The sequence below is a fragment of the Hyperolius riggenbachi genome, chromosome 8 (assembly GCF_040937935.1).
Source record: "Hyperolius riggenbachi isolate aHypRig1 chromosome 8, aHypRig1.pri, whole genome shotgun sequence".
Lineage (NCBI taxonomy): Eukaryota > Metazoa > Chordata > Amphibia > Anura > Hyperoliidae > Hyperolius > Hyperolius riggenbachi.
Window position 1 is genome coordinate 31,128,717 of NC_090653.1, and position 21,677 is coordinate 31,150,393.

At 48.3% G+C, this 21,677-nt stretch overlaps 1 protein-coding gene across 1 annotated transcript in view; it reads right to left on the minus strand.

Moving 5' to 3' along the window:
* Positions 1-566: 566 nt before the first annotated feature.
* Positions 567-21,677, minus strand: part of SH3BP5L (SH3 binding domain protein 5 like) — a 37,830-nt gene continuing 16,719 nt past the window's right edge. Inside the window, exons 3-7 of the mRNA XM_068250153.1 lie at positions 16,820-16,882; positions 16,606-16,734; positions 15,440-15,601; positions 13,005-13,178; positions 567-6,045 (exon numbers count right to left, since the gene is read on the minus strand). Coding sequence (XP_068106254.1) covers positions 5,632-6,045; positions 13,005-13,178; positions 15,440-15,601; positions 16,606-16,734; positions 16,820-16,882 — 942 coding nt within the window. The 3' untranslated portion in view covers positions 567-5,631. The remainder of the gene's footprint in view (positions 6,046-13,004; positions 13,179-15,439; positions 15,602-16,605; positions 16,735-16,819; positions 16,883-21,677) is intronic.

Sequence of the window (21,677 nt, forward strand, 5' to 3'; positions counted from 1 at the left end):
GAGAGTCTTAGGGCTAGGCACCACCAGGGGAGAGTCTTAGGGCTAGGCACCAGCAGGGGAGAGTCTTAGGGCTAGGCACCAGCAGGGGAGAGTCTTAGGGCTAGGCACCAGCAGGGGAGAGTCTTAGGGCTAGGCACCAGCAGGGGAGAGTCTTAGGGCTAGGCACCAGCAGGGGAGAGTCTTAGGGCTAGGCACCACCAGGGGAGAGTCTTAGGGCTAGGCACCACCAGGGGAGAGTCTTAGGGCTAGGCACCACCAGGGGAGAGTCTTAGGGCTAGGCACCACCAGGGGAGAGTCTTAGGGCTAGGCACCACCGGGGGGGGGGGGGGGGGGGTTAAGCATTGGTACCAGGAGGGTTCTGTGTGAGAGTAGGGTTAGGTTTAGCCATAGCAAAATATTGGAATTCAGTTGTAGAATATCGCTAATTTTAGCAAGATTCTACTACCGGGCAAACCCCTGTGCCCTTTTTCCATGTAGGCCACTTCAGGTACACATTACAATACCACTATTAGGAGTTTCAGCACGCTTGTACGTTCCAGGAGATCTTGATTTCCACAGATTACAAATTTTTGCTGTAAATATACATTTATTAGCAAGCCGTGCACATCACGTCTATAATACAAGTCTTCTACTGTAATGAACCACAGTTAAAAAAAATATACGGACAACACATAAAAACCTTTTAGAAACATCTTCTGCGCATGGCAACCAAGCACTGTAATAAAAAAAACAAACACACACAACTGAAATCTGCTTGGTTGCCATGGGAAACAGATCCAGTTCCTTTCAGTCATTTCGGGGCCGATTTATGAAGACTGGTACAAAGTAGGGCGGGGTAAAGCAGTTGCTTAGAGTATCCACTCACTACGTGAAAGGAGGATTCTGATTGGTTGATTGGCAACCAGTCCCCTTTGGCTCCAGTCATCTTTGCAGCGGCCTTTGATAATTCTCCCCTTTTTGATACACGATTTCCTCAAAATAATATCAGAAAGCAAATACCAAGTGCAGAGTGTCAAGGTAGTGTCGGAAGCAGGGTCATGGGACCGCCCCGCAGGAGGGGGTCCGTCACCTGCACAGGGGAAGCAGACACCGGGCTAAATGAACGCTTGCCAGGCTGCAGCCAATCACAGCACCAGGAAGCAGTGACATCACACAGGCATGCTGCCGCTACCCAATATGCTCATTGAGGATACACATCTGTAGTTAAGTCCCAGGTTGAATATTTGTCCCTCGTCGGACACAACAGAGAGCCCACTGAGGGGAAGGCGTCACTCTACACATCCTCACTACCCCCTAACGCAGCACATAAATTCTAGAATTCCATCAAAGGTCCATATGCAGCCTATTCCTCCAGGTACAGGACAGCAGGACTACATTTATGACTCTGGCCCTGCCCCATGCTAGCCTAACTGAATAGACGATAGGATGGCTTATTGTCAGGATAAAGTGCCATGGCAGAGCAGCTAATTTGTAAACACAGGATGTTAACCCTTTGTCTGCTTCCATGAAAGCAGGAAGTAGACACACTGCAGATGTATTGTAGGATTTGTATCAGCTGCAACAAAGAAATGTTTTTTCTTTAAAGGTTAGTATGCTGTTGCTTATCTTTTTACACCAGAGAGGAAGTTCTGAGTTCAGGTCCGCTTTAAAGCTCTCTGCTCTAAAAGAAACGCAACAGCATAATTAATTCTTTGTTACAGAACTCCTACTGAGATTCTGCAGAGTGGTTACATCCTGGGAGCACAGAAAGGGTAAACCTCCCGTGTTTACATACTATCTCAGAATTCGGCAGACAGTTGAAAGCTCAAATTACACTAGCTCATTACTTGCTGAGAAGGGAGAATTAGATAGGCTGTTCTCTATAAACACACATAGGGTGGATTTCTCTCCGTTTTCCTCGACTCCTGTGCAAAAGTTCAGGTCCGCTTTAAGGGATTAATCTTAAGGTGCGCATACATTACTCGATTTTCATGTTCGATTGACCACTCAATTTAATCATATCAAGCGAGAACCGATTTATGTTCTATTCTGCTCGATCAATGAAAAATGGCCGATATATGGTAGAATCGACCAATTTACTTGACCGCATAGGATGGGAAATATTGGTCGATTATGAAGGTATTGGCTACCGTTCACATGATTGCGATCAACACAGAATCAAATTTTTTTCTGTTTCAGAGCATAGAGGCACACTATCGTTCAGATTGGTTAGTGAAGGAGCTTAAGGTAAGATCTCATTTACAGTGTGTGGGTCAGTAGTTGATCGACTTTCAATTGACCACACTGTTAATCGCCCGATAAAGTCATTTGCTTAATGGAAAATAGAGTAATCCTTCATTTAGCCACGCCTCTTCCTGCTTACTGCTCACACACTTGTATATAAGCGGTGGTCAGAGATGTGAGTTAACTACGCATAACCACGCCCCCTGTTCACTTAATGGTTAGACCCTATTGCTGCCCCCACCATGCCCAGGTATAATAAGCAGGCCTCTTCTACAGTGTATAGGCTGATGTGGGAGGAGGTGGGCAGGAAGGGGCGTGTCGAGAGGGTCTAATCATACCCACTGACTCACGCTCACCTGCTTATAAGCCCGCTTCTTTTTCAATGCAAAGGTTGATGTCTGGTCAGATGGGCAAGCAGGTGTATGAATAGCAAGGTCTGTCCATGTCTATTGCTCCCCTTCTTCACCTGACTATACAGCTGTGGCTGGCTTAATGTACAGGCTGACCTGTGATTGGGTGGGCAAGCAGAGGCGTGGCTATGGTCATTACAGTTCTTTGCATCTCAATTGACCATCTCAAACATTTAAAGTGGACCTGAACTCTTGCACAGGACAGAAGGTAAACACTGAGAAATCCACCCTGTATGTATTTAGAGAGTTTAGCCTGTCCAATTCCCCCTCATCTGTGACTAATCACAAGTGTAATTTGATTAATTACAGAGAAGGGACCTTGCAGTGAGTTTACTCCTGAGTCTCCATAGTAGTGTGTGTGGATTGGGCGGACTGGGAGTTTGCTAGGCAAAAATCAGGACAATATTAACCCTCCTGGCGGTAACCCCGACCTACACTTGGGGTAGCTGCTGCAGAGGATTTCATTGTCCCCCCAAGTCCCTCTGCTCCAATCCCCCCCGATCGCCGCCGTTATAAGTACCCCCCAGGGATCCCGCAATGGCGCAGCCTCTCCAATCAGCTACAGGCTTCGCTATGGGGAGGATGGGGATTGCGCATGACTTCAGATGTCATGTCCGATCGTCGCCATAGCGACGACTGAAGCTCATTGGGGAGGCTGCGGCTCTTGCGGGATCACGGCTAGGTAACGTATAGCGGCGGCGATCGTGGAAGGATCAGAAGGGTGTGGGGGACTTGGGGCACAATGGTGGCTGGCGTAGTGCTAGCTACAAGCTTTACAAAAAGTTTAATTAAAAAAAAATCCCTCCTGCGGACGCAGCCTCAGAAACTGCGTACCGCCAGGGAGGTTAAAAGCCAACACATTTGCCCACACACTCCAGGCACAGTTTTCCTTGCAGAGCTTAAGGCTGTGATCACCTCAGACAACTCTCTTTAGGAACCTCAGCAAAAGCCACACCCACACACTATGCTGTTTACTCTTTCAGCGGGCCTGCCACAGGTCACATGACCAAAATGTATAAAACCATATATTTAGCAGCAGATGCCTCATTGGACACAATGAAGGGGTAAGATTTGGCTCTCCTGTCTGCCAGGGAGATGGTCTACTCACAACTGTGCCCGGAGGAGGGCAATTGTATGTCGGAGGAGCATTGATGCTTAGGGGCATCCGCTTTAAAGGATAAGGGCAGTTATAAACCAAAGTGCCATTTTCTATAGGTGACCCCCCTCCCCCCCGAGCTGTTTAGAAAGGACCAGCCCCTATATACATGTGGAGGCCTACTATTAATTGCAAATAGGCATTCTCAATGAGATGCAAATAATGAGGAGTTGATGCAAATTGTGTGCCTTGAGTGACACACCCAAGGTGAAGATCAACTAATGCCGTCACCCCGCAGAATCAGGGAGCAGTGACAGCCGCCATCATGCATGTACCAGCAGAGCATTCTGGGTAAGTAGTTATATTGTATTAGGGGTGGTCAGTGTTTATGGTGCCGTTATTCTTAAACCCACTGGAAGGAACAACTTTAAAAGGAATACTGAAGTGAGAGCGATATGGAGGCTGCCATATTTATTTCCTGTTAAACAATACCAGTTGCCAGGCAGTCCTGCTGATCTCATTGGCTGCAGTCTGAATCTCACACCTGAAACAAGCATGCAGCTAATCAGACTTCAGTCAGAAACACCTGATCTGCTGCATGCTCAACGTATTAGAGGCAGAGGATCAGCATGGCTGCCAGGCAACTGGTATTGCTTAAAAGAAAATAAATATGGCAGCCTCCATGTCCCTTTTGTTACAGTTGTCCTGTAATGTAAACCTGAGACGAATGGGAGTTAAGGAGAGTAGAGTTTCGTTCTGCTGTGTCAACCATAATAACCATACGGGTCACAGGATGTCAAAACTCTCCGTCTTGAATCTTAGGTAACCGAAACTGGAAAAAAAAATGTGCTGGGGAAATGCTTGCAGGAGACTCACTTGAAGGGTAACTTAAGTGGGGGGGAAAAAAAAAAAAGCTTGGTTTAACTTACCTGGGGCTTCTTCCAGCCCCCTGCAGTCTTTCTGCACCCTCGCTGTCATCCCACAATCCTCTGGTCAGCTGCAGCGCCCCCCTCTGTCAGCTGTGTGTACAGCCCCAGGCCGTTCGCCTTCTGCTGGGCAGAAAGCTTCTGGCCACAGGAGCGTGGCGACAGGCCACACCCACGACTGACCAGCTTTCAGGGGGCAGGGCAGCCGACTGGAGGACCGTGGAGTGACGGCGAGGACACAGGATGACTGCAGAGGGATGGAAGAAGCACCAGGTAAGTTAAACTGTTCTTTTTTTCCCTTTTAGTGCCCTTAAACCCTTTAGCAGCCAATGTATTTAGAGGCTTACAAGTGCTCCAAGCCAATTTATTATAGCACTTTTTTTTAATTTCTTCTTTGATACATTTCCTTGCTACCAATTAGTACTGCTGTAATGAGTATTTATGGCCACTTGTCACTAGGTGGCAGTGTGAGACAATAGTAGAGGCCTTCTGCTGGCTGAGGTAACTCTATTGAAGCTGCTAATGAGTTAAAGGAGTCTCCTATAAGTATAATCCCCAGACGGTAAGACATCAATACATGATTGCTAAGTGACGGACATTGTAAGTGCTGCGTCCAACAAAGTGTGTTCTCATAGCAGCGAGACATCCTCCCTCCCCATCACCCGCTCTTCCTGCTCTGTCCTGCAGCCTCCTCCGGCAGCATTCCGCCAGTATCTCTGCTTCCGCTAGACACTGCCCTGCCAGATATACAGGCGTCCTGGAAGAAGTAGTCAAAGTACCGATACAAGTCTGTCAGCGTCTTTTCCCTTGTCACAGACTCATCGGAGTTGAAATGCCCATAATGCACCACTGTTGTGCGGTCCCTTTTAGTGGCGCTCCCTCTGCGGACGTGACGGGAGCATCCCAGTCTAGTTATGCGTGCTTTTATGTCCGATGGGAGTCCGCTTGTCTGTCTACTCCTGAGTTTTGTCACCGCTCAGAGGCTGACGCTCCTGTGATGGCCGAACGCCGTTCTGCTTCCTCTATCGCCGGCTCGCTCCCGCCCCGAGGCGTGCTCGCCTTCCTCGGGGTCCATATCCCTGCCGTCCAGGCTGGTGACGTCGCTCAGGCCCCGCAGGTGCTCCACAGAGTCGCTTTTCTGCAAGTCGGAGGCGATGGTCTGCAGGCTGAGCAGGGAAACAGTGTCCGCGGAGCATGCCGCCTCGCTGTCCATCGGGGGGGCGGGGGCTTCGGCGCCAAGAGGCGGGGCTCTGAGCGTTAACAGCGGGGCTTTAGTGCGGCGGGCGTGGATCTCCTCGCTGATTTGCTCCAGGTTGCGAAGCGCTGCCGAGTACCGTAGCTTGGCCTGGGAGACGGAGACCTCCAGGGACGTCACTCTGGCCTTGTGTTCCTGCCACAGAAAACAGAAGAGACGATTACTAACTAGAAAGGATCGACCAGATGCTGGTAATTCCAGTAACATCAGGGGAAAAATGGCAGCGCATCCTAAGACCAGGCGCATCTGAATGACTACCAACAGAGGCGTGCAGAGCCCCCTAGAGGCAACATAAAACCTTGCCAATAAATTTGTCTTTCATGAATCTGACAGTCTATGTGTCAGGGAGTTAAGTCCACCACTGCCTCGTTAGCATTTTAAAACTTTTAGTGATTTTTATCCTTTTGGCGCCTCTGTTCGCTGTATACTGTACCAGTGTCCACCCCGGGTGGAGGGGTGTTTTACCCCCCCTTCTTTCTTCTGATCTACAGAGAGCGACTTCATAATCCTGAGTGGGGTCAGGTCTTAAGTGAACGAAGCACCCTCATGTATCTTACCATATATATCAGTGGGAACATTAGAGAAAACACCTACCCTGCTCTCGGTTTCATCCTTCACTGCTCAGCCCTGATAAAATCCCCAACTGAGCATTCAGTCTGGCTTTGCTCAGAAATCATTATAGCTGAGTCAGTCTTCACTGATGTCTTTTCAAGCCCAAGCCTGCCCCCTTCTGGCTCTGCTGTAATGACTCAGCTATAATGATTCCTGAGCAAAGCCAGACTGAATGCTCAGTCGGGGATTTTATCAGGGCTGATAACAAGCAGGCTGAGCAGTGAAGGATGAAGCAGAGAGCAGGGTAGGCGTTTTCTCTAATGTTCCCACTGATATATCTGGTAAAATACATAAGGGTGCTTCAACTCTGGTTCACTTTAATCTCCCCACCTGCATTTACAGTGGTCACCTTGGAGGTAAGAAAAACAAAAGTAGAGAAGGAGGAGCGCTCCATAGTGTAAAACCGCTTTATTAAAACAACTTGCGCAAAATAAAAATTCACTTACTAGATGCAAGTGGATACAAGCATGTAATCAGGCTTTGCAGCCTTAAAATCCTTCCTTGGTGGGTGCACTACAAACTGCCGTGGCCATCGGAGTTGTGTGGATCGGATGGAGAGCGACCCTAGTTGCTCCCCCAAGGGATAAGCGTGTGCTGGTGGCGTTATTACGCGTTTCGGTGTTCCACGCCTTCGTCAGATCTGTAGTGCACCCACCAAGAAAGGATTTTAAAGGGACTCTGTAACAAAAATGTCACTGTTTTCTACCATCCTACAGGTTCCTAAACCTATTATAATGTGCTCTGGCTTACTGCAGCACTTTATACTATCACCATCTCTGTAATAAATCAGCTTATCTTTCCCCTGTCTGACTTGTCCTCCTGTGTCTGGAAGGCTGCCAACTCTTCAGTGTGATTTGCTATGCATGCCCCCTCTATGCACACTCCCCTGTGTGTGTGTGTGTTATTTACATTAGCCAGCTTTTCTCTGCTGTCTTATCTTTTACAAGCTGGATAAATCCTCTGTTCACATACTGATGAGTCACATACTGCAGAATTACAGACAACTGGGCAGAGCTGTCTGCAAGAGTAAACAAACAATCAGCTTGTAACTCTTCAGTGAGCTGCAGGGGGAAAGAAACACACACATGGGCCTCAATTCACTAAGCTTATCTCCTGTCTTTAATAACTCTTCTAGAGTTGTTACCATGGTGATAAGGCATGTAGTATTCAGGAAACATTTTACCTCTGGCAAACCTAAAGTTAACTCTTCTGTCTTTAAGTTAACTCTCCAATCCTTAAAATAAATCCAGAGTTAAAGACAGGCTGTTTATTAACTGCGGGTGAAAATAACTACAGAGGAGGTAAATTAACTACAGAGGAGGTAAATTAACTACAGAGGAGGTAAATTAACTACAGAGGAGGTAAATTAAGGAATGAAGAGATAAGATAACTCTCTCACTGTGTGGAGGTAAGTTTTCTCTTGCCTTATTATCTCCAGCATGATCTTAGTGAAATGAGGCCATGATCTCTTGAGATTCAAAAGGAATGCTGTATACAGCCTGCTTGTGTATGGATGTATTTTATATATGTGGACATACTGTACATCAACCTACTTCCTGTTTTGGTGGCCATTTGTAGTGGCTGGATAGTGTACTGGTTAAGGGTTCCGCCTTTGACATGGGAGACCAGGGTTCGAATCCTGGCTAGGTCAAGTACCTATTCAGTAAGGAGTTCAAGGCAAGACTCCCTAACACTGCAGGGTGGCCTCCTGAGCGCGTCCCAGTGGCTGCAGCTCTTGAGCGCTTTGAGTCCGACAGGAGAAAAGCGCTATACAAATGTTCGGATTATTATTATTATTATTATTATTATTATTTTGTTTGTTTACAAACAAACTTTTTAAAACTGTTTGACTACTTTTAATGCGGCGAGGAGCGGCGAAATTGTGACAGAGGGTAATAGGAGATGTCCCCTAACACACTGGTATGTTTACTTTTGTGTGATTTTAACAATACAGATTCTCTTTAAGGCTGCAAAGCCTGATTACATGCTTGTATCCACTTGCATCTGGTAAGTGAATTTTTATTTTGCGCAAGTTGTTTTAATAAAGCGGTTTTACACTATGGAGCGCTCCTCCTTCTCTACTTTTGTTTTTCTGACCAAGCCTTTCTGACAGCCGGGCTTCAAAGGAGCAGCTAAAGTGTGACCGATCTCAGCCACCCCTGATTACCGCCCTAGCAGCGCAAGATTTCACATCCCTGTCGACCTTGGAGGTAACCCTGGTTTGTGAGTATTACTCATCTACTCTACATTTTATCATCCTATACCAGTACGTACTACGCTATATTGGGCTTTAGGGGTCCCCTCCTCCTTATAGGTCTAATAGAATCGGGACGCAAACATAAATATCAAATGGGAGCTGCTAGCCATAAGGTAACCTTACAGGGGGAGGTGGCAGTGTTTCCCAAAGCAGGCTGTATCTGATTGACTACCAACAGAGGTGTGCAGAGCCTAGTTATAGGCAGGGAACACATCTTACATTCAGGTGCAGTCATTTACATGTGGCCTGGTCTTAGGATGCGCTGCCATTTCTCCCGTCTATTAAAAATGTGTAAACCATTTTATGGCCAAGCGCTCCTAGGTTCACATTATACATTAGTTAGAAGTTAAGGTCCCATCCAAAGGAATAGCCTCATCGCGGTGAAAGGGTCCAGTACGGAATACTTTGCATGCAAACTGTTTTGGAAGCTAACATCCTCCATGTTAATTTGGTGCATCTGTTTTGAATGCAAGTTGTGTACCCTGCCTATGATTAGGCTCTGCACACGTGCTGATAGTCATTCAGATGCCTTGGGAAGCGCTGCCACCTCTCCCTGCTGTCTAAAAAATTCCTGTAACATACGGTTAATGCTAATGGTACGCTGCCTGGAATTGGGCCAATCAAAATTGGCAGGAAGCACATTCCATTGGCCCATTTCCCAGTTTAAAAACATAGATCGCTGGGTAGTAAAGCTAATGACATTTACATTTCTCTGTATTAAGCTAGAGTCCAAGCAGTAACAAAGTATGGTTGTGAAAGCTGTTAACAGCTATCATGTGACTGCAGACGCTATTACGTGACTGCAGACGCTCTCCTCACACCTCCCCACGTGTCTGCATAGATTATAGGTGCAGCCGGGCTATGTTAGCACACCCTCAATGCAAGAGGGCTCCAGAACTGTCAGCCATACTATCTCAGGAAAAAAAACAAAAAAACACATATATAAGTAGATAAATACTTGCTCTACTTGCATAACATATGTATTTCACTGTCCACGTTTTGATTTCAGTGATTTTCCATTGTAAAAAAAGATTAGGATTCTCCATTTTAACTGTGTCTATCTTGAAGCCAATCATGATGTCATTTCCTCCCTTACTCTCCTCTGCCTGATTGTGTATGCATTGCCCGCCCTCCTCCCAGTCTTCAGGCAGTCCCACCCAGCTCTGCAGTAAAAAGTGCATTGTCTCAGCGTGAGAAATATTGACCAATCAGAGAGGAACAGAGGTGTGGCAGGGGAAAACAGAGGGGAAAGAGGCTTCAGCCAATCAGGCTGCATTAGTTAAGTCCGAGGGGAAAGTAAGGAAGCAAAAAAAGACAACCCAGCATGCCCTGCAACTTCCTTTGTGCGGCACATGTACCAAATAAGAGTCAGGTAAACTGGAGAATGATCATTTATCAACAAGAAAAGTAATAGTGATTTTAACTTTTGGATTGCCTGGTTAGCATCCCGATTACTGGTTTACCAGATAAAAATAAAGAATAGATTTTTGATTTTATGCCCGACAGTTACACTGTCATAGTTCCCATTCATTGATCTAAGTCCCCGGTAGAAAGACCGATGGCTTCTCACCAGAAGCCGCAGTCTTTCGGATAAAAAAAAATAAAAAGGTTTCCCCATCCTCCTTATGCTTCCTGGAAGCAAGAGTGCTCGCTTCCAGGACTTAAGGGCCCGTTCACATGCGGAAAAATCACTGGACACTGCGGCGGTTTTGGAGCGATCGCGATAATCGCGGAACGCTAATCGCTGGCAAACCGCTGCATGCAGTGCCTTTGTGGTTATCGCTAACCGCAAACGTGGAAGTAAGAATACTTTCGATGGCTACAATGTGTAGCGGTTTTTACAAAACCGCAAGCGGTTTGCCATGAGCGGGAATCGCGCGATTCCCGTTCAGGTGAGAATGGGCCCTAAAACTACATCTACATACATTTTTTTTATGAAATAAACACATATTATTACATTTAAAATTACATTTAAAATTATCTGTTTACCTCCCACACCAAAAACTACCCAAATACAATTTATGAAAAAAAAAAAAAAATTACAATAAAAAACAAAACAAAAACAAAACAAATAGTTACCTAAGGGTCTGAACTTTTTTATTATGCATGTGAAGAGGGTATATTACGAACATTTTAAATTATAAGCTTGTAAATAGTGAAGGACGCAAAACTGAAAACATGCACCTTTATTTCCAAATAAAATATTGGAACCATTCATTGTGATAGGGACATAATTTAAATGGTGTAATAACCGGGACAAATGGGCAAATAAAATACATAGGTTTTAATTGTGGTAGCATGTATTATTTTAAAGCTATAATAGCCCGAAAACTGAGAAATGATTTTTTTTTTTTTTTTTTGTCTTCATATTCCTGTGAAAATGCATTTAGAAAAAAATAATTCTTAGCAAAATATACCACTCAAAGAAAGCCTAATTGGTGGTGGGGAAAAAAATATGTAAATCAATTAATTGTGATAATTAGTGATGAAGTTATTGACGAATGAATGGGAGGTGAAAATTGCTTTGATGCATAAGGTAAAAAATACCCGCGTGCTGAAATGGTTAAAGGGAAACTGAAGCGAAAATAAACATATGATATACTGAATTGCATATGTAGTATGGCAAAGGAATAGAACATTACAAGCAAAGAAAATAATGTTATATTTTTATTTTCAGTTATGTAGCTTTATTTATAACAATGCATCGTTCTGTCATATTTGCAGTTTAGAAACCACACTGTAAACAGAGCAGAGATAATGACCATTTGAACTTGCCTGCAGTAAAACCTTATCTCAAGCTGTCTCTCACCATTTCTTGACTGTTTAGGCTATTCAGAAAACAGGACCGGGTTCGACCAAGTTGGTTGGAGAGCTCAGAGAAGCTCTTTTGCATAGAGAACAGCCCAAGTTTTTAACTGTTCTTGTGCTGGAAAATGATATGAGACTTTTTTCTTTGCTCCGTTCCATATGTTAGCTGCACTACACATACAATTCATAATATCGTAAAGGGGCCCATACACTGGTCGATTTCAGCCGTTGAGCGACCAAATCGATCACTTGGAAATCGATCACCGATTGATTGGCCGATCGATTTAAGGCCGATTTCAATCGATTTGCTCGATCTGACAGGATGGAAAATCTAGGTCAATCTGCTGCTGCCAGCAGATTGATGCCCCATAGAGTTGCATTGGATCTAATGGTCTAATAATGCATTTAGATCGATTTCCAATAGATTTCATTCTGAAATCTGTTGGAAATCTGTTCCTAGTGTGTGACACACATCAGATCAGATTCCGACTTGACAGGCATCTGACAGAAATCTATCTGATGGTCGAATCTGCTGCAAATCTATAAGTGTATGGCCACCTTAAAGAGACTAACAAAATTTTGAGCCTTATTTTTTTCTATTCTATAAGTTCCTATACCTGTTCTAATGTGGTCTGTCTTACTGCAGCCTTTAGTAGTTGCACTGTCTCTGTAATAAATCTTATCTCCTTTCCTCTGTCGTGTCTGTCGGGCAGAGGCTGCAATGTGTGGAATGTGCAGCACTGCTTGTCATTGGCAGAAGCTTTACACACCCCCTCCAAGCTCTGCATGAGTCACACAGTAAGCTGTTCTCAGCCTATGATACTCTGGTTAGAAGCAAGTCATTTGTTTGTAAACACAGCCTAAAACTGTTAATTACAAGCCAGGATTGCAGCAGGGAGTGACAGAAACAGCACAGAGGGGCCCAGGAGAACATAAGGAATAGAATGGTATGCTTTTTATTGTAAGAATATTAGAGTACAGATTCTCTTTAAGTTTATTTTTGCTTCAGATATGCTTTAAAGGGGACTTGAAGTGAGAGGGATTTGGAGGCTGCCATCTTCATTCCCTTATAAACCAGGAGAGTCCCAGCATCGGATCTGCAGGCTCATTCAGGATTAGTGACTCGTAGTACTAGAGGCATTGTCAGCGATCAGCAAAGTGCCCGAGTGTGAGCCAGCCCTAAGCTGTGGCAGTAGCCAGGGAAAATTAAAAAAGTGGCATCACAGAGAAACTGTAAAGATGGAGACCAGCAGAAATATTTACATCTAATATTTCTCCTAAATCTAGCCGTGAACAGTGAAAACAGCAGGATAGGTAAAGCTAAACAAGAAATTTCTTATTGGATGATTTTTCAGTGAATATGAAGTTTCTCCCCACTTTAGCGTCCCCTTTACCTCTAGGACGGTATTCCCCTTACCTCTAGGACGGTATTGAACTGCGCCTTCAGCTCAAAGTAGGGCCGGCTCTTGAGGATGACCCGTTTTAGGCTCTTCTGCAGGGTCTGGACTCTGGCTTCTGCCTCGTGGCATTGACGGGTCACCCTCTGATGCTCAAACTCGCTGCGCAGCCGCTCCTCCTCCGCCTCGTTCACCTGTGACCGGGACAAGACGTAGCGTGAACCAAAATCACATTCTCCCGCAGAAAAGAGCAAGTACAGGCGATGCTGAGGCGATGCAGAGCAATGGGTTGCCCTTTTTTATGGTTTCCTTGAGAGTGTCAGAAGGGAGTTGCTCTCTGAATGAGTGTTCGGGCTGCTGCACACCAGAGCGGTTTTTAAAATGCTTGGGGATAGAAAACCGCTTGGGTAATGTATTTCAATGGGCTGGTGCACACCAGTTGTTCGTTTTTCCACAAACGCAAACTCGGGGGCTGCAGCATTTTTTAGATTTCTGAGGCGTTTCTGGCTCAATGTTAAATTATAGGAAAGTGGAAAACCGCTCTGAAAAGCGCTAGATCAGAGCGGTTTTCCAGGCGTTTTTGTTACAGTAGCTGATCAGTAACCGCTCTACTGTAACAATATATGAAATCTGCTACACAGAAACACTCCAAAAACCGCTAGGTATGTTTAGAAATCCTCTCTAACATGCCTAGAATCGCTCTGAAATCTGCTTCAAAAACCTCTAGTGGTTTGCAGATCTGCTGGAGGGTTTTGGTGTGCTCTGGGCCTTCCTCTGGGTTTGTGTCTGAGTCTGGATAGTGTAAGGGTTAAGGGCTCTGCCTCTGACACAGGAGACCAGGGTTCAAACCTCAGCTCTTCCAGTTCAGTAAGCCAGCGCCTATTCAGTAGGAGACCTTGGGCAAGACTCCCCAACACTGTTACTGCCAATAGAGCGCGCCCTAGTAGCTGCAGCTCTGGCGCTTTGAGTCCGCCAGGAGAAAAGAGCAATATAAATGTTCTGTGTCTTGTCTTGTGTGATCTGCTCCTTGCTGACACAAGACATAAGAGATTTAAAAAGCAAAAGGCCCATACACATTCTTGATTGAGGTCCCCCAATCCCTTGGGTGATATCGCTGGGCCAAGGCTGTACAGATATGGAGTCAGCCTACTGTCTGTACAGCCTTGGCCACAGGCTGACAACACAAGAAGAGTGGTGACGGAGCGCAGTGGATGCGGTGAGTGGACAAAGCAAAGTTATCAGAGGTTGATCCGCCTGGCGGTTCCCTGGGCGGCCTCAGCTCTGTCGTGTGTACAGAAGAAGCACAGATCTTGGCTGTAGTAACAGTGTCCTTCTGGGTTGTCACAGAGGCGCTAGGCGTGGACTAGACCTCTTGCTGTGTGATACTCCTACTATGATTGCCTGAGGAAGCAGGATAATACCTGCGAAACGCGTTGCCTGTTTTATTGGAATATGTGAATAAAAATCTGTTTCTTTTGAAAAATTGACAGCTTATGTGTCTGTTTGGGGAGGTTGAGGCCACCACCACCTCCCAAACTTTTTAACAATTTTAGCATAGGTTATTCTTTTGGCACCTCTGTTAGCCTTCCACTATATCTGAGTCCACACCTTGGTGAAGGGGTGTTAATCCCCCCCCCTTTTTTTTCTTGATCTACATCTTAATCCTGAGTGGGGACAGGTCTAATCTCCTTACCTGTGTTTACAGTGGTTGCCTGAGCGGTAACCCTGGTTTGTGAGTATAAATAGCTTACTATTTATTCTTCTTGTCCTTTTCCAATACATATTACACTATTCTGGGCTCTCGGTTTCCCTGTGTTACATATTCTGGGTTGTCCCGTCAGTGCAGATGACGCGGTCTAGTGTGTGTGTGTGTGTGTGCGGTGTGGTGTGTGTGGTGTGTGTGGTGCGTGTGCGGTGTGTGTGCGGTGTGTGTGCGTGTGCGTGTGGACCAGGGGTGCCCAGTGAGTAGATCGCGAAGGACTTCATGGTAGATCCTGACCCTACTACATTTTCCATCTCGTATATACAAGTGTGCTTCTAAAATTGTACATAGGTAGATCATTGTAACTTACTAACTTTTTAAAGTAGCTCACAGGCCGAAAAAGTGTGGGCACCTCTGGTGTACACAGTTACTATCATGGATTTATTCAAGGTACTCCGTAAAATGTCACAGTAAAGGTCATTCTATATAAAGGCATAACATATAAATGTTCCCTATTTTACTGGTTACCACAATTGGGCATGGTCAATGAGATGCAAATATTTTTTGAGTTGATGGAGTGTTTTGTTATTTGTGCATCTTGAAAATGGACCAATCGAATTATACCCCAGTGGAATTGGATTGGTTCATTTTCAAGCTGGGTAAATTAGCATACAAAATTTGCATAATGCTGCATCAACTTACAGCTCATCGACAATCCCTGACCCCAGTGCTCCCCGCCCCCTTTCCTCTCACCTTGCAGGTGGCGTGGTTCAGCATTTCCTGCCACGTGGGGTCCAGTCTGTTTTTGTCAGCGGTGACCCCCTGCTCAGCCACGAACACCATTTCCCGAGCAGCGGAGTGCATGCTGACCGCTCTCTCGTACCGCAGGGCCGCGCTGTGAGTGTCCTGCTGAGCCTGCAGGGCGCGACACACAAAACATACCCAGTCATGTCTGTACGGTGAAACTCCAACTTTATAGTGATAGCTGCCTACTATACAGATACCATGTCTGACATGTTGTATAGCATACTTGATTTATTGATTTATATAGTACCATCATCTTCCGCAGTGCTAAAAGAGGAAGAAAACAAAGCATGGCTACATAAACACACAAGCATTGGTACACAATACAGATGTGGTGGCCAATAGAATAACCTGTAAGGACAACTGTAAAGTGATTAACAAAATGTACAAGACACTTAAAGAGAACCCCAGGTGGATCTTCGGGGGGCAGATGGGACACAGAGGCGTGTCCTCTGCCTAATGACATGGCTCTCTGCCCTCCACACCGCCGCTCTCTGCCAAGATTTGTCGCTAAACACACAGACACACACACACACACACACACACACACACACACACACACACACAGACAGACACGCAGGCACAAACAGACAGACACACAGACAGAAACACACACAGACAGACACACACACACAGAAACACACACACACACACAGAAACACACACACACACACAGAAACACACACACACACACAGAAACACACACACACAGAAACACACACACACAGAAACACACACACACAGAAACACACACACACAGAAACACACACACACAGAAACACACACACAGAAACACACACACAGAAACACACAGACACACGCAGACACAGACACACGCAGACACACACAGACACACACACAGACAGACAGACACACAGACAGACACACACACACAGACAGACACACACGCAGACACACACGCAGACACACACGCAGACACACACGCAGACACACACGCAGACACACACGCAGACACACACGCAGACACACACGCAGACACACACGCAGACACACTTCCCAGCACATAGGAGAGGTGGTGGCTCAGACAGGCTACCATACAGCTGCAAACTTTCAGCCTACGACTACATCAATAGCAGAGAGCAGAGAGACCTCACCTCCTTGGCCAGCCTCCTCGCTTCATAGTACGGCCTGGCTTTCTCGATGCAGGCTCCCAGCTGTGTGGCCAGAGAGTTCAGGCGTCTCGCTGACTCTGTGAGGATCCGGCGGTAGGCGGTGCGGGCATCCTGCAGGGGGCGGTGCAACACACGTGAGAGAGGCGCTACATAGAATGCGGGTTACAGGAGACAGAACACTAAACTAAACACTCACATCCAGCTGCAGCTCCAGCTGATTGATCTCCTCGCTGGCCTGATTCAGACGCTCCAATTCTTCCTGAGGAGACAACACCACAGAGAGTAGGACACAGGGCACACTGCTAGACACTGAAGACACATTATACAGCACAAGTGCATTACACAGCAACAGGCAAGGAAAGTGCCGATATAAGGAACTTAACATTGTAAAATAAAGAACCATATAGGAGACCCCAAAGGAAGGCATATAACCCAAGCAACAAAAAACAATCAAAGGGATATTATTAAAATATCACAACTTTATTATTTATCAGAAAATAGAAAAAGACATACACACAAATGCAGGAACCTCCAAGCTGGAAGAAATAATGTATATTGAAACGCTATAAGAACTTTGCCCAAAAAATTGCAAACTAAGCCAACATTTCGCTGTAAAATGATCCTGTGGAGGACTGTAACGTAGTGATCTGGATTAAAGACTTCATACTGTGTACTTTACCTCTATCACAGTGCTCTGCTTTCCAGGACAAGGGGCTATGGACCCTACGCTGCTCTCTCAATTCTGATGAGCTTCCTATGACCCCTTCGGCCCACAACTCACGGGTACAACTATGACCCCTCCAGCCCACGCCACAACTCACAGGTACAGCTATCACCCCTCCAGCCCCCACCACAACTCACGGGTACAGCTATGACCCCTCCAGCCCACGGCACAACTCACGGGTACAGCTATGACCCCTCCAGCCCACACCACAACTCACGGGTGCAGCTATGACCCCTCCAGCCCCCACCACAACTCACAGGTACAGCTATGACCCCTCCAGCCCACACCACAACTCACGGGTACAGCTATGACCCCTCCAGCCCACGGCACAACTCACGGGTACAGCTATGACCCCTCCGGCCCACAACTCACGGGTACAGCTGGGACCCCTCCAGCCCACACCACTACTCACGGGTACAGCTATGACCCCTCCAGCCCACAACTCACGGGTACAGCTATGACCCCTCCAGCCCACAACTCACAGGTACAGCTATGACCCCTCCAGCCCACAACTCACAGGTACAGCTATGACTCCTCCCAGCCCACACCACAACTCACAGGTACAGCTATGACCCCTCCAGCCCACAACTCACAGGTACAGCTATGACTCCTCCCAGCCCACACCACAACTCACGGGTACAGCTATGACCCCTCCAGCACACAACTCACAGGTACAGCTATGACCCCTCCAGCCCACAACTCACAGGTACAGCTATGACTCCTCCCAGCCCACACCACAACTCACGGGTACAGCTATGACCCCTCCAGCCCATGCCACAACTCACAGGTACAGCTATGACTCCTCCAGCCCATGCCACAACTCACAGGTACAGCTATGACTCCTCCAGCCCACAGCTCACGGGTACAGCTATGACCCCTCCAGCCCATGCCACAACTCACAGGTACAGCTATAACCCCTCCAGCCCACAACTCACGGGTACAGCTATGACCCCTCCAGCCCATGCCACAACTCACAGGTACAGCTATGACTCCTCCCAGCCCACGCCACAACTCACAGGTACAGCTATGACTCCTCCCAGCCCACGCCACAACTCACAGGTACCGCTATGACTCCTCCAGCCCACACCACAACTCACAGGTACCGCTATGACTCCTCCAGCCCACACCACAACTCACAGGTACAGCTATGACCCTCCAGCCCACACCACAACTCACAGGTACAGCTATGACCCTCCAGCCCACGCCACAACTCACGGGTACAGCTATGACTCCTCCCAGCCCACACCACAACTCACAGGTACAGCTATGACTCCTCCAGCCCACACCACAACTCACAGGTACAGCTATGACCCCTCCAGCCCACGCCACAACTCACAGGTACAGCTATGACCCCTCCAGCCCACGCCACAACTCACGGGTACAGCTATGACCCTCCAGCCCACGCCACAACTCACAGGTACCGCTATGACTCCTCCAGCCCACACCACAACTCACAGGTACAGCTATGACTCCTCCCAGCCCATGCCACAACTCACGGGTACAGCTATGACTCCTCCAGCCCACACCACAACTCACAGGTACAGCTATGACTCCTCCAGCCCACACCACAACTCACGGGTACAGCTATGACTCCTCCCAGCCCATGCCACAACTCACAGGTACAGCTATGACACTCCAGCCCACGCCACAACTCACGGGTACAGCTATGACTCCTCCAGCCCATGCCACAACTCACGGGTACAGCTATGACTCCTCCCAGCCCACACCACAACTCACGGGTACAGCTATGACCCCTCCAGCCCATGCCACAACTCACGGGTACAGCTATGACTCCTCCAGCCCACACCACAACTCACGGGTACAGCTATGACCCCTCCAGCCCACGCCACAACTCACAGGTACAGCTATGACTCCTCCCAGCCCACGCCACAACTCACAGGTACAGCTATGATCCCTCCAGCCCACGCCACAACTCACAGGTACAGCTATGACCCCTCCAGCCCACGCCACAACTCACAGGTACAGCTATGACTCCTCCCAGCCCATGCCACAACTCACAGGTACAGCTATGACTCCTCCCAGCCCACGCCACAACTCACAGGTACAGCTATGACCCCTCCAGCCCATGCCACAACTCACGGGTACAGCTATGACCCCTCCAGCCCACGCCACAACTCACGGGTACAGCTATGACTCCTCCCAGCCCATGCCACAACTCACGGGTACAGCTATGACCCCTCCAGCCCATGCCACAACTCACAGGTACAGCTATGACTCCTCCCAGCCCATGCCACAACTCACAGGTACAGCTATGACTCCTCCTAGCCCACGCCACAACTCACGGGTACAGCTATGACTCCTCCTAGCCCATGCCACAACTCACGGGTACAGCTATGACTCCTCCCAGCCCACGCCACAACTCACGGGTACAGCTATGACTCCTCCCAGCCCACGCCACAACTCACAGGTACCGCTATGACTCCTCCCAGCCCATGCCACAACTCACGGGTACAGCTATGACCCCTCCAGCCCACGCCACAACTCACAGGTACAGCTATGACTCCTCCAGCCCACTCCACAACTCACGGGTACAGCTATGACCCCTCCAGCCCCCACCACAACTCACAGGTACAGCTATGACCCCTCCAGCCCACAACTCACGGGTACAGCTATGACTCCTCCCAGCCCATGCCACAACTCACAGGTACAGCTATGACTCCTCAAAGCCCATGCCACAACTCACGGGTACAGCTATGACTCCTCCCAGCCCACACCACAACTCACGGGTACAGCTATGACTCCTCCAGCCCACAACTCACGGGTACAGCTATGACCCCTCCAGCCCATGCCACAACTCACAGGTACAGCTATGACTCCTCCCAGCCCATGCCACATCTCACGGGTACAGCTATGACTCCTCCCAGCCCATGCCCACAACTCACGGGTACAGCTATGACTCCTCCCAGCCCACACCACAACTCACGGGTACAGCTATGACTCCTCCAGCCCACAACTCACGGGTACAGCTATGACTCCTCCCAGCCCATGCCACAACTCACAGGTACAGCTATGACTCCTCCCAGCCCATGCCACAACTCACAGGTACAGCTATGACCCCTCCAGCCCATGCCACAACTCACAGGTACAGCTATGACCCCTCCAGCCCACAACTCACGGGTACAGCTATGACCCCTCCAGCCCATGCCACAACTCACAGGTACAGCTATGACCCCTCCAGCCCACGCCACAACTCACGGGTACAGCTATGACCCCTCCAGCCCACACCACAACTCACAGGTACAGCTATGACCCCTCCAGCCCACACCACAACTCACGGGTACAGCTATGACTCCTCCCAGCCCATGCCACAACTCACGGGTACAGCTATGACTCCTCCCAGCCCATGCCACAACTCACGGGTACAGCTATGACTCCTCCCAGCCCATGCCACAACTCACAGGTACAGCTATGACCCCTCCAGCCCACGCCACAACTCACGGGTACAGCTATGACTCCTCCCAGCCCACACCACAACTCACAGGTACAGCTATGACCCCTCCAGCCCACGCCACAACTCACAGGTACAGCTATGACCCTTCCAGCCCATGCCACAACTCACAGGTACAGCTATGACCCCTCCAGCCCACGCCACAACTCACGGGTACAGCTATGACTCCTCCCAGCCCACGCCACAACTCACGGGTACAGCTATGACTCCTCCCAGCCCACACCACAACTCACGGGTACAGCTATGACCCCTCCAGCCCACACCACAACTCACGGGTACAGCTATGACCCCTCCAGCCCACGCCACAACTCACGGGTACAGCTATGACTCCTCCCAGCCCACGCCACAACTCACAGGTACCGCTATGACCCCTCCAGCCCAGGCCACAACTCACGGGTACAGCTATGACCCCTCCAGCCCACGCCACAACTCACGGGTACAGCTATGACTCCTCCCAGCCCACGCCACAACTCACAGGTACCGCTATGACCCCTCCAGCCCACGCCACATCTCACGGGTACAGCTATGACTCCTCCCAGCCCACGCCACATATAACGGGTACAGCTATGACTCCTCCCAGCCCACGCCACATCTCACGGGTACAGCTATGACCCCTCCCAGCCATACATTACAACTCACGGGTACAGCTATGACCCTCCAGCCCACTCCACAACTCATGAGTACAGCTATGACCCCTCCAGCCCACGCCACAACTCACAGGTACAGCTGGGACCCCTCCAGCCCACAACTCACGGGTACAGCTATGACTCCTCCCAGCCCACACCTCACAGGTACAGCTATGACCCCTCCCAGCCAAAGCCACAACTCACAGGTACAGCTGGGACCCCTCCAGCCCACACC